We start from the raw sequence: 13453 nt of genomic DNA on the forward strand, positions 1-13453 counted from the left end.
AGAATGGGAGCTTTCTCTGGGTGAACAAGAGGAAGGGGAAAATATTGAGTATTTTTGTGATTATCAAGACATGAGGTCCTTAGACATCTTTTCAATCTCCTTCTTTCAGTTGCTTTTAACCCTCACCTCATTTTGAATTATTCCACTGACTTCATTCTTTTTAGCTTTCATGATATTCTTTGGGTCAACCAACACATAATTTATTGTCTCAGTACCGTAAATGGATGTCCTGCATTCTGTGTGAGAATTCACACTGGCATAATGGGGCTTCCTAAAGTTCTCAATTTGAGACTTGGTTCTGCTGCTGTTAAAATTAATTCTTGGCATTCTACATTTCTAATAGCTCCTTCCCTTCTTTTCTTTGATATTTCTCCCCAAAGTTTTTCTGGAATGTTTTCCTGTTGATTTAAGTGCTGAGCCTTTTCTTTTTTTTTTCCCCTTGCCATGTTTTTATGCCCACAAGTCTTTGGAAACAAATGCATTTTGGTCATCTTAATTTTCCTTCTGAACTTCTGACTTCCATGACCAAACTCCTGTGCCAGCATTCAAGCACACAGATTTAGATACGTGAGATATAATTAGAATTGTTTTTCTTCTGATTTGCAGGTCACTTCCATAGAAAATTAAACATGTTCTGCATATCCTAATATCTTCCTCTTTTGTCAACAGGGCGATGTAGGGCTGCCTGGTCCTCCAGGTCCCCCACCATCCACTGGAATACTGGAATTCATGGGATTTCCAAAAGGAAAGCAAGGAGAAAAGGTCTGTAAATGCAGTTCACACACCCTCTCCCTCCCCATGCACCTTCACTCAAGAATTAGAAAAATTACTGGACAGTGAGAGCTCTTACATTTCCGAATCAAAAGAATTTTCTGTACTAGTTTGTTCTGTCAAATGACTATTGAATAAAAGTATTCTTAGCTCAGAGCATTGTGGGCCACTACAAAATGCACACCTCTGAGAAGGAGAAATCTGAAAGCTATTTGAGGTTTTCATCATTAATCCTAAAAATAAATGAACTGTAGTCTGGTTTTGTTGGATTTGTGAAATTGTGTCAACTGAAGCAAAAAAACTCCAATCAATTTAGAAAAATAAATGAAAGCTCCAGCTCTTGTTTTGGTGCACAGTGCTCTGAAACAATCAGATTTCCCACCTTTATTTTGTTAGTCTGGAATTCTCTGAGATACATATTGAGGTCATCAGTGTTTTTATAAAAGCTGTATGGATCTTGTTAAAAATTCTCTACACACATTAAAATTAGGCATATTGAATTAATCTGGGACCTATCTGCTGAGAGACACTTTGTCTGGTACACGGTGACACAAATCCAGCGTATTTGCTGATAAACAAATTGCAAGGCCTTGCTTTAGGTGTCAGGAGCATGAGGACTGGATTGGGGAAAGTCTTGCTTTCACAGGCACAGTGATTTATTGTGCTTATCTCTTCCCCCTTGTCAGGGTGAGCCGGGCCCTCAAGGATTACCTGGAGACAAAGGATTGCCTGGCATTCCGGTAAGGACAGAGAAGTGTTTTTAATATTTGCCTACTATGAGTTAGCTGGTTCCACACTCTCTGAATAGCTCACAAGATCTCCACAGGAGTTTCTAGGCACCAGAGAACTTTGAAAATCTGATAAGAATGTCCACAAGACCTTTTGCTGAGTGTAAACTCTAATCTGGTATTTTTTTGTGCTGTAGATACAAGGAAGATAATGCTGTCCTACCATCCACTTAGAAGGCAGCCAACATTTCAGAGGAAACCTGCACCTAGCTGTACCCGGGACATGGCCACTTGATGGCAGTGTTCCTTGATGGCCCACAGACATCTTTAAAAATTCTTTTTTTCCCCCCTTTAATTATGTCTAAACACATCTTTTGTTATTTTACTTTAAAGCTGTAAAGCACATGCAGATCCTTCTGTCTGTCTATATATATAGCCAGTTAAAATGGGCTGTTTAACATTAGTGCTCATAAACTCAGCAATGTTAAGCATCTTCTCTATATGAATCAAGAGCAACAAATTATCCATGGATTCCAGAGAACTATTTCCCAGCTTATAATCTTTTGTAAACAGAGGTTGTTTCACTAAATTTAGGGAATAAATATTTTGAGGAACTTCTGACTAATAAGGTAAATTGTTTGCCAGTTTCTTCAATGTACAGATGGTCTTAGTAGAAATACGTGCAAGAAAAACCTATACATGAAGTACAATTTGTTATTAACCTCTTTGGACATGCTCCATTATGTGCATTTTTAGCTTTATGCATCACAAGAGACCCATTGAAGCTGGTGAAGCTGAACATATGTGCAAACTTAACCTCAACCATAAGATATTTTAAGACTGAAGCCTGAAAATTGCTTAACTACTGTAACTCTTGCTGAAATTAAATCCTGGTGTTCTGTCTCTGGATTTGATACTTCTTGCTGACTGGGAAAGCCACCAAACATTTCCCAATGTTGAGCGTGAAAATGCTAGCTTTGTGTCATTCTGAGGCTTTAGAAGTGAAAAACGTGCTCTGAGCATTCCCTTGAGCTGCCAGAGTTAAGAAATGAGATTTCAAATAATTTCTAAATGTAGAATGGAATACAGAGTAGCATTGGCAGGTCTTTGCTGTCCCTTGCATTTGCAACTGGAATACGTACCATGATTTAAATGGATGGAATTCTTGGGGAGTGAAGAAGGTACTGTACTGCACATCCTGCCAAGTCTGGCTGATAGAGGTTTTCTTCCTGGGGCAAAATAGTTCCAGCAGAAACAGTCAGTTCCCTTTATCTCTCTGTTGTAGTGTTTATGTTAATAAATTGGTTTGTGCTCACTTTACTTAGGGCTGTGCTGTTCAGTTCCAAACAGAACACAAATTTAATGTTGATATTTTTCCTCAGGGATTTGGAGGTGTTGGAGAAAAAGGAGAAAAAGGTGTGCCTGGCTTACCAGGTGGCAGGGTAGGTAACTTCACAAAGTCCTTAAATGCCTGTTTTTAAACACATGAAGTGGGCCTTTCATGAACATTCCCAAAAGCATATAAGAGTCTCAGACATAGGACTGAGTCCCAGAGTAGCCAGCACCATACAACAAGAGAACCAGTAGATATTCTTATCTCAATAAAGCCTCAGATTAAAGGTGAGATGAAGATGTACACAGACAAGGCAGCCCAAGAAAGTCATATGGAAGTATTGAGTGGAGGGCTTGATACTGCAGGGCAGGGCCAGTGTTTTTCCAGTTTTTTTTTGAAAGCTTCACAGAAAAGGAAACTTGCAGAAGTCCAAATGAAGATAATAAAGAGGCCTTGCACATACTTTAATGAGCTCTTAGCCAGTGCCAGAATCAGCCATGAGAGAACACAAATAGATATTTGGGTAAAAAATGGGGCAAGCTGGCTACAGATGTTATTCTGTCTGGCCAATGAATGTGGAAGTTAACAGCATGCTCAGGCACACACCAGCCATAGGTTCTTCAAACCACCTGCAGAGATGTGCTTATAGACAACAGGAAGACCAAGGCATTCTGTTCTGCATATGCAGAATAAATTGTCAGATAGAAAGTCTTGACTGCATTAAGATTTATGGCTTTATAATTACAAGCTAATGACCTAACTTCTTAGGAAGTTGAGACACCATAACCTAATTAACTTGAACTGCCAATTAGAAAGACAATGGCTAAATAAGATAAGACTTCTTTTATCAATTATTCTGTTAAATTCTTCCCATTATGATTGTTAATATTTGAGAGATAGGAAAATCAGTTGTAGCTTCTCTTTCTGAAAATTTTAACTTTTCATTCTTTGGTGCTGAGATATTTGGAGCCTGATTTAATAAGATGAACCTGAGAGGAAGCCTCTGAAAGTTAATTTTTTTGGCTGCTCTAGGGTCTTTTGGGACTGGATGGATCTGATGGGATTCCAGGGAGAAAGGTGAGATTTCTTTTATTTTTTTACCGTGCTTACAGTTACAGAAGCCATCTAACTGCTTAAGGTTTACTGACTTCCTTATCTAGTGGCTGCAAGTTCTCTGACGGATTTTAAAATAGTGAAGCTAAGTAGAAAGTCCATATAAAACTTTAAATCTCTTGATCTGTCTCTCTAGTTAACCCTGCGTGTTCAGTCACTTTCTTCTATATTTTATGTACATCCTTTTCAAAATATACTGAAGTTGAACTCCAAAGTGTGCTCCTGGCTTGCACATCCTCACAGGTTCTCATCATCTTTACAGCAAAGGGAGGCCTGAAGGAGCTCTGATATTTTACAAATGCTGAGAAATTGATGCCATCAGTTTTCTCTATTTCTTCTTCAGATGTTTGGTAGGACAATGAGTTGGGTTTGTGGCTCAAGTCCAGGCACTGAAGATGTCTCAGCTAACAAATAATGCCACTTATTGTCTCACTCTGTGTCAGTGTTCCCTGTTTGATTTTGCAGGGTCATCCAGGTGTTCCAGGCTATCCAGGACTGGATGGAGTAGAAGGCATGAAGGTAACTTCTCACTAAAGCGTTGCTTTTTAAAAGATGTTTGTAGGAATAAATAAGCATTGTTGCCCTAGTTAAACCTTCTCTGTACCTCTGTATCACTATAATTTTCAGTATGTTTCAATTCATCATTTACTTTATTGTTAAGCATAAAAACGATTGGTTGTTGAACTGTGGTATTTTAATATTTTTTCAACGTTCAATCATGCAACTTCATGACTTAGAATTGTAGATGAAGCCTTTCTGGTCTCCTTTATCCTTTCACCAATGCCATATTTACTGGACAGCTGAGGCAAGATTAGGTGGAAGTAAGTGAATGTTAAGATAGTTGTCAAGGCTGTCTGAGTTCTTAGATCTGATAATGTAGAAAATTATGTGTTCAGTTCATCGTACTGGAGATAGACAATGCATAGCAGACATTTTCTGGGTATCTCACAATTTAAAGAGTCAGACAGCTGTAAACTGAGTGGGAAATGATTGGATAGTAGTTCGCTGTGAAAAAATCTGATCTGCCACCAAGATTGCTCTGTGGTTGGTAGACATGAAATACAGGTACAGAAGGGGTTTTTCATGCAAAGCACATGGAAGATGTAGTAGTAGAGGTTTATGTACAAAGGGATATTACTTGAAGAACAACAAAGTGTGCACTGCCTTGGCTCACTGCATGGCATTTATATGATAAATATGACAGTAATTTGGACAGCAGTCAGATTTTGCACTTGCTCTTTCAAAGAGGATCTGATACTCTGTGGGAGTATCAGTGAGAGGATGGAGTGACACTGCAGTTTATCACAACTTGCTTGTTCTACCTGGATGATTTTATGGAGCAGTACATTTTCCTAGAAGCTCCTATTATTGAAATTCAGGATTCCAAGGCAGCAGATAGCTGCAATGATGGATGCTTTTAAAAATGAGTATGTTCATAGCAGCTTTTACCACAAGGTGAACAGATATCATCTACCTGATATTGGTCAATGTGCTGATACAATAACTGATCTCCAGTACACATTGTATATACAAGTCCATGCTTCCTATGGAGGTAGTGGGATGCCTTCAGGGGATAGCTGGATAGTAGCAACCATCTTATCTGAGGCAGCCATCAGCTTCATCAGACAGGAGGGTGTAAGTCAGGGCAGCAGATGATTATGAATACCAGAACAAAGTGAATTCTTCACCAACACAAGGAATGATGGGTAGAGAATGACCACAGACATTGCTACCACAATACAGTGTGTTTCCTGACAAGCACTCCTCCTCTCCATCACCCATCTCAGTGTGGCATGAATCTGTTTTCTCTGCAGGGTGAATTAGGTGACATCGGTCCCCCAGGCCCTCCTGTCGTTATTGACAGGGAAGGTGTAGTCATTTCAGGTACCCATTTCTGTTTTGTTTTGGAACTCATCTAAAGCACTTTTTCTGATCCAAGTTTCTTTCTTACTGTATTTTACCACTTCTCCACATTGTATATTGGGTCTAACCCATCCCTTGTTATTCTTCCTTTAATTTCTGTATTGTTGGCATACGGATATGTTTGGTCCTTTGTTTATAGCTTCAGAGTTTACAGAAAGCCTTTCATCCCCACATTGCAGGATGATCTGTTTCAAGGCAGGTTGAAATTTTGTGCCTGGGAGGCAGACTGTTTGTAAGCACAGAGTCTGTACTGTGTGTCTACTCTGTCCATCTTCGGTGTATCAGGGAAAAGTGGCTTCCTTGTGTTGCTTGGTAATGAGGGCTCTGAATGTCATTCTGCTGTTATTTATTGTTCAATGTGGTAAGAATATTGTTGAGAAAATGAGCTTAATTAATGCCACAGTTGATTGAGGCCTCAATGGGAACAGTCTGTGAAGCCATAAAGGTAAGGGGACAAATTGTATGATCTGTCCTATTCTTCTTCCTTCACATGTAGTCAAGTTTGAAACAACCTCTATAACAGCTCAGGAGGATTTTTTTCCCATTATTATTAACTTTGACTAACAGGCTTCCTGCTAACAGCTTGGCAGCCTTTGCTATCCATGAGATCAGTGGCCACTACAGGAATTGACTGAAGAGTTTTCCAGCAGAAATTCTGAGATTTTCTTTCTTGTTTTCCTCTTTGTCTAATAGGTGCACCAGGTGACCCCGGAAACCCGGGAATACCTGGTCCTCCAGGAGATGAAGGGATCAGTGGTTTACCAGGCCTTCCAGGAGCTCCAGGGTTTCCAGGCCTGGAGATAGGTAAAGCAGCTGCTTACAGTGCCCTTACAAGCTGTTTGCTGTGTTTTTTGCTGGGAATTATCTGGATAGTGGCCTGGAGATGGTGAAGGTATTGGTGCAAGCCTGTCCCTGCTCCTTCAGCTGACTGATTTGCAGACTGCTGTATGAGAAATAGGAGACAGGGATGTCACACAGGGAAGCCAATTGTGTTGACCTGGATGGGAGCAGAGTTAGTGCCACAGTTATGACAGCCCAGGTAAGTGTTCATGTGTGACTATTTGGTGTAGCAGTGGACACAGGAGGCTGTTGTTTGATTTCCATTTTGACTGAGTTGGTTGGCAGAACCCTTCCTACATTTTAAATCCTAGTGAATGCTTCTTAAATTTTTTTAATGACTTTTCATGTTTGCAGTAAAGAGCTAGCAGATTGTCTAGATAAGCCCATGGCTGGTGCAACCCATTTGCCCCATCAAAGATCTCACTCAAAAGAGATCTTTTTCACTTGAATGTCATCTGTGAAGTTCTGGCCTGCAATGATCCAGAGACTGGGAACTACTAAGGAAATTGTCTCATTGAAAGGAAATAAAAAAATAAAACTCCCTCAGTCTTACATAGTTATTTGTCTAATTCATTAGTGGGACTTAAATGCAGTGCTGTGAAGCTTTTTGGATGACCAAAGGAGTGTGTAAATTTAAGCCAGTTGGTGCCTCCAATTAGTACTTTTTCCTTTGTGTACAATTACACATTGTTCTGTGCTAACATTGTTGTAGTTCAGGGCACAGCAGTAATTTTTGTAGCATTAAAAGTACTAGAATGTGTTTTCTGCTGGAGAGCTGCTCACTGTGTCATTGTTGTCTAGATGGAATGGGCCCTGGAGGGTCTCCAGGTATTCCAGGTGTGAAGGGTGAAGTGGGAGAACCAGGAAGAGCAACAATTGGATTACCAGGCCCTCCCGGCAGAGGTGGTTTACCGGGTCTGCCAGGAGCACCAGGATTGCCTGGTCCACCACGTATGTATATTTTTTACATCTGTTTTTGTATTGGATTCGGAGTGAAACAAGACAAATTTATTTATTTAGCAAATCTTAAATATTTGACTGACACCTCTTTGTGATTGTAACCCACAAACTTAAATATATCAGCAGCCACTCCTATGAAGTAAGAAAATAGAGCTAATTATTGTTAAGAGTGGTAGCCTGAGAGACTGAAGCATAAGGTTATGTAAACACAATTTATGACACTTTGAAGTTCTAGGCTAGTCTTAGCTTAGGTAAAGAATAGACCATGACCTTATGAACACCTGAGGTAAATATCTGTCTTGTGAGTAGGTATTTTGGGTACCAGGGGTCAGATAGGATGCCTGAAGAGACAGTTCTCAGATCTAATGAAATGTGATTTTATTTTTACATGTTCATTTGTATAGATGGCCTGATTAATTAATTGTGCATTGTTTTATTTTCCTCAGAAACTGAGTATTACATGAAAAGGGTTGATTTTACAAAACTTTGTGTTTTACCATTCTACCATAAGCTGCATTCAAACAGCCTGTTTTATTTTTGAGAGCCAACCTTTCAAAACAGGACACGCTCCAATGATGGAGCCAGTGAGCATGATCTGATGAAATGATTTTCTGTGCAGAAGAAATAAGTGGTCTCTTATCAATAACTGTTTGCTAGTCAAATCTGGCTCACTTTTCTGCAGAGTCTGTAAAGCTCTTGTAGCTGTGTTTAGCTGATGGTTGCAGTTTGTTTCCGTGGCACATCAGACGGTGCTGGTCAGCACTCGGTCTTGCTGTTGTCACTGAGGGGAAGGGTTTTCAGACAGTGTAGTTTTAGATTATGTTAGATCACTTTCCACTGCTGTTTCCGTCAGCTTATGTTTCATTCTATTCAGCATATAAACAGATGTAGAAAATAATCCTGCAGTCATGAAGTGAGGGACAGGACAAGTCCCCTTAACCTTTTTACCATTTAGTGTCTTTCCTGAGCTGCAGCCACTGAATGAGAAGCCATTTGCCCTTCTTTGTACTTCCTGTTCACAGTTTGGTGAGTTCTTTGGCCAACTAAGTCTGCCAAAAGGTGCAGTGGCAGAGCAGAGGAATGAAACTCTGTTGCATCCACATTGTGAGAGCTTTTGCTTTTCTGTGTGAGGAGCTGGAAGCAAACGTGGCAGAGGACTGCAACCCATGATACCAACCAAGTTCCACCTCCTTGTGTAACTTCCACAGTTGCAGTTTCATCCAGTGCCATTTCTGTCAGCTGCAAAACTGACACTATAAGTCAGTAAAGAGCTGGAAATCAGCCTTCTCATGGCTTTTCCTTACCTTCTTTCTGCATATAGGCCCTTCATTCTCCCCAGACATGATCCTGAGTGGAAGGATTGGGGCCCCAGGGGAGCCTGGACAAAGAGGGCTTCCAGGAGCTTTGGGTCCAAAGGGCTACAAAGGTAAATGACTCTTGTTTTGGGAGACCCTTTTAGCAGTCACTGGGCCTCAGAAATACATTTACACGTGGTTAATATTCTAAGGGATGAGATGTGTCTTTATGACAAATCACAGAGGTTGAGCTGGGTTAAAGGAGCCAACAGCCTTTACAATTTAGACAGAGTTATGCCCAGCACTGCCAGTAAAATCCTATTTTTACCTCCTACTCTGCTCAGCCAAATAAGCCAATAAATATCTCATACCCAGAAAATTAGCTAAGTAAGTTATGCTTTAAAACCATAAGATGCAGTGAGACCTAGAAATAAAATCTTGTTCACTGCTTTTGGCAATACAGGCTGTAAATGACAGAGAAACTCAATTTTATTCTCTTCTGTGCTAAAATTTGTGAGAATTTTGGTCTTAGTGTTTGACAGAATCAGCAGCAAAAGCTGTTATGATGCAGACACCACTGTGCTGTGATTGTTTGGATCCATGGCCAATTACAGTTCAGGGAAATATAAAGATTCAGGTGAGGGTCATTGTAACCTACTGTGAGTGGAAGTATGGAGTTGCTTTCTCTGACATAATAGCTATCTCTAAAAAAACCAACAAGACTTCCCTAAAGCTCTCCTAAACCCATCTGTTTAGGAAGGTTTAAACCTTTGGGAAGAGGTCTAGAAGTGCTGAGGTTTATGCTGCACATGGTAATTTGGTGAGGGGCTTTGCACAGAAATTCAGCTGGAGAAAACCTGAGCTCCACTTGCTTGGCACTCTCATCACCTGAGCAGAGGAGGCATAAAATCAAATCATATGAGAATGGCTTTGTCTTAATGGAATCAAATACTCCTTTTGAAGCTCTTGCAACTGAAAAGGGTCTTTATCCAAATGAAACTGAGTTTGCAGTGTTGACTGTATTTTCCAGGAGAGGCAGGTGATTGTGCTTGTGATGGAGGAGTTACAAGAGCTGGTCTAAAAGGCATCTCAGGTCCACCAGGTCCATCGGGAAGCCCTGGTGTGCCTGGTGCTAAGGGCATTGGTGGAGACCCAGGCACTGTGGGTGCACCAGGACTGCGAGGCCCTCCGGTAAGGCAGGAAGAGTTTATATTGGTTGTCATGAATTAAAGGAGAAGAAGTGCCCATGTGCAATTGCTGGTGTTGAATGTAGTGAAAGCAGAAGACATTTTTATTTTTTTCCATAATGTCTTCTATTTGTTTGGGTTTAAAAAAAAAGCAACCTAGAAACTGATCCATGAAAAGAAGCTGAAAGTAGAGACAGCATCACCTATAAAAAATGGGAAAAGAAATGATTCTTAAGTTCTGAGAATTGCACGTTCATCAGTCAAGAGAAAAACAGTAGCAGTTATTCACCCCAGGACTTCTTGGATGTAGACATACATGGATTAGACCCAGGGCTCTTCCTAAGTGAGGGCTGGCTGGGGAAACAGATGTACATGTGCATGGGGAGAAGATCTGAAAAATCAGACGCTGAGATCTTTCCACATCAGTGCTCATAGCTGTAAAAACTGTGCACCGTAGATGCAGTCTGCCTCCTGACTGCTGGATGCTAATTACATCAGTGAGAGTTGAGCTGGGTGTTTTATCAAACAGCAACCATAACAAACAGGATTTTCCAAAGTGCTGAGCATTGCTCATTCTAAGTATTTACTTTTGAAAATTGTAGTCCATAAAGATACCAATCTTTCAGCTTCAGAATATCTTTATTAGTGTCAGCAAATGCAGCACACCAAGGAATAGGGAAGAACATTCAGTACTTGGGTCCTGTTATATCATGAGTGATATAACGTTCCCAGATGCCATACAAGATTGCTGTCTCTCTAGTGCTGTATACCAGGGTTTGTCTTGCCATGTAAAGCTGTAGTGACAGTAGAAACAGTTGAAAATAATCAAACCTCTCTTTTTTTTTTTTTTGCCTAGTGCAATCTCCCTTTGGAGATTCTTTCCAGCTCCAATCATTTCCTCATATGACATTTTTAAGAAGCAAAACCTTTTCTCTGCATGTTCATATTCCTGGGGGTTTTTTATCTTTTGATGTGTAGGCTTCAGCTGGTCAGCAAGGTCTTCCAGGCCCTAAGGGAGAAAAAGGAGATCCATCCTATGCAACAGCCAAAGGTGCTCGTGGGGACCGTGGTGCAACAGCACCCAGAGGACCTTCAGGCATCCCAGGAACTCCTGGTAGGGATGGACTTCCAGGCTTGCCAGGCCCACCAGGCCCTCCAGTAAGTCCAAATTAATCTAGCAGCAGTGCTTCAAAACTGGAATAAGGAGCAGAGACAGTGGCCAGGCCTAGCTAACTGGTCGTGATTAGCCCTGCGGTAAATCTCCAAATACATAAAAAGCTCAACATCCCGGAGCACAAATTTGTCTTTGTCAGGATTAATAATTGCCAATCCTTATACCTCTGGCTACCCAGTCAAAAGATAAACTTCAGTAGTGGGGTAGACCCTAATTCTGTTTTATATTGTGTCCTAAAAGATAAAAGACACTGGGGGCATAACTTCAAGGGAAATCTTGAAATAGAAAAATCGCACCAGAAACTTCCTAATTAAAAAGAAAGCAAATGTCTTTCAGAATATGTAATATTTGCATTTTGGCAAATAGAACATAAAATATTCTTTTGAATAGTCACTGATTTTCCCTGCATTTTAAAATAAAGATAGATAATTTACAGTCGTTTCCATATACCTTTCCAGGCTCATCTGAACCTTTGCACAACGAAACTCTTATGCAGTTTTAAAAATTATATATCTTTGATTTTCAGCTGTAATTGTCTTTGCTGTGAACAGGGTGATGGTGGGCTAGGTTTCCCAGGTGAAAAAGGACTGCCAGGACTACCTGGCTCCAAGGGCCATCGTGGAGAAATAGGTTCTCCTGGTGTTGGATATCCGGGTCCTAGTGGAGTTCGTGGACCGCCAGGTGACCCAGGAGCGGATGGGTTTCCAGGACAAGCAGGTCTTCCAGGCCCTCCAGGTAGGTGTTGTTGGGTCTACCTTTATCATGAAAAGGTGCAAAGCTGCAAGTCAAATGGCACTCAACTTACTGGTGTGCTTGTAGCCAGGCTAGAAGGTTGCATTAGGCTAAAGATTGCTCTTTAAATTAATTGTAACTGGTTCATGGGCTCACCAACCTCACACAGCAGTCACAGCTTTCTCAAGTTGTCATGTTCAGGAGGACACAGATAATAAGCAACAAATACTCAAGCAGTGCTCAAATACTAAGAGTGTTAGGTGGACCTGCTCACTGACTATTGCTGGAGAATCATTTTACACCAAAGGTAGTTTGGAAGAATGATAATATGAGGTTTTTAAAAAAGCACAGCCTACTTCATTGTCCAGATAAAAATAGTAACTCACTGATATCTGAGATGTCTTAATCAGTTTTCAGAACTATTACTGCTATTGAAATAAAAGCTCCAGATTTTTTTAAAATAACAATTTGTAATACATTGTATGAACAAACAGATGTTGGTGAATAAGAGATTGTCACGACAGTCAGGTAGGGAGTTCAGTTTTGACTGGTGCAACCAGCTCTGGGCTATGTTTGCTTTCTCAGGTACTACACTTTGGCTTAGTTGGTGTGCCACTGTATGTACCTAAAGCATACCATAATGACAAGTGATAAAGTAAATATGGGTTTGATAATGCTTCATATATGATGTTTCATGCTCATTCTCAAATTGAGTTACATCTAAACATTTATGAAAAATACTTTCATAACAAAATGACTGCAGAGAACTAGGCCCAGTGTCTCGATTCCATGTCAACCATTTAAATATAAATTAAGACAAGCAGTATTTTTTTCTTTGTCACTGCTGATTTTCAGTGTATTTTTCATTCTGTGTGTACTTGGGCTTCTAGGTTTGTAATTCTTTCAGTATCAATAATGCAGAATCAGTAATGTATTTGCAGGCATAGGTTTGTATATTGTAGCATAGCTTTCTGGACTGATAAACTGATGTTCTGAGTTCAGAAACTTGGTGGTAAGACCAGTGCAGTATGAGAAGTTGGCGGAGGACTCTCAGACCCGGAGGGAGGTGAGAGCCAGGCCAGAAGAGTGCTGGGAAGGTTGCCGGCTATGCCGGATGCCATATTACCTCACACCAGTGTCATGCTGGGTTGTTGTTATGGGGTGAGGAGACAGCTAGCATTAATGTCCCCCAGGAACAGTCTGCATAAGCTTTTTTTCCAATTCAAGTCACATGCTAAATGCTAAAAGCTTTACTAATTCATAGCTATGAATGCTTACATCTTTGCTCAGTAAATTGTCTCTTACAAAATCTGCTAAATTAAAATTGCATTGTGAGATAAGTAAAAGTAAAATGCTCTGTGCGTGATGTGAACTCCAGATATTCTGTGGAGCACATC

The 13453-nt window shown here is 40.5% G+C and overlaps 1 protein-coding gene across 2 annotated transcripts in view; it reads left to right on the forward strand.

Annotated features, from left to right (window-relative positions):
* COL4A6 (collagen type IV alpha 6 chain) overlaps positions 1–13453 on the forward strand; it is a 116313-nt gene that overhangs the window by 85008 nt on the left and 17852 nt on the right. For both annotated transcript variants that reach the window (XM_017816741.1, XM_017816750.1), the window contains exons 12-23: positions 670–762; positions 1458–1511; positions 2882–2941; positions 3865–3909; positions 4411–4464; positions 5760–5829; positions 6562–6672; positions 7510–7659; positions 8990–9094; positions 9994–10154; positions 11129–11308; positions 11876–12059. In XM_017816741.1, coding sequence (XP_017672230.1) covers positions 670–762; positions 1458–1511; positions 2882–2941; positions 3865–3909; positions 4411–4464; positions 5760–5829; positions 6562–6672; positions 7510–7659; positions 8990–9094; positions 9994–10154; positions 11129–11308; positions 11876–12059 — 1267 coding nt within the window. The remainder of the gene's footprint in view (positions 1–669; positions 763–1457; positions 1512–2881; positions 2942–3864; positions 3910–4410; positions 4465–5759; positions 5830–6561; positions 6673–7509; positions 7660–8989; positions 9095–9993; positions 10155–11128; positions 11309–11875; positions 12060–13453) is intronic.

This window comes from Lepidothrix coronata, unplaced genomic scaffold (assembly GCF_001604755.1).
Source record: "Lepidothrix coronata isolate B3197 unplaced genomic scaffold, Lepidothrix_coronata-1.0 Scaffold2, whole genome shotgun sequence".
NCBI lineage: Eukaryota > Metazoa > Chordata > Aves > Passeriformes > Pipridae > Lepidothrix > Lepidothrix coronata.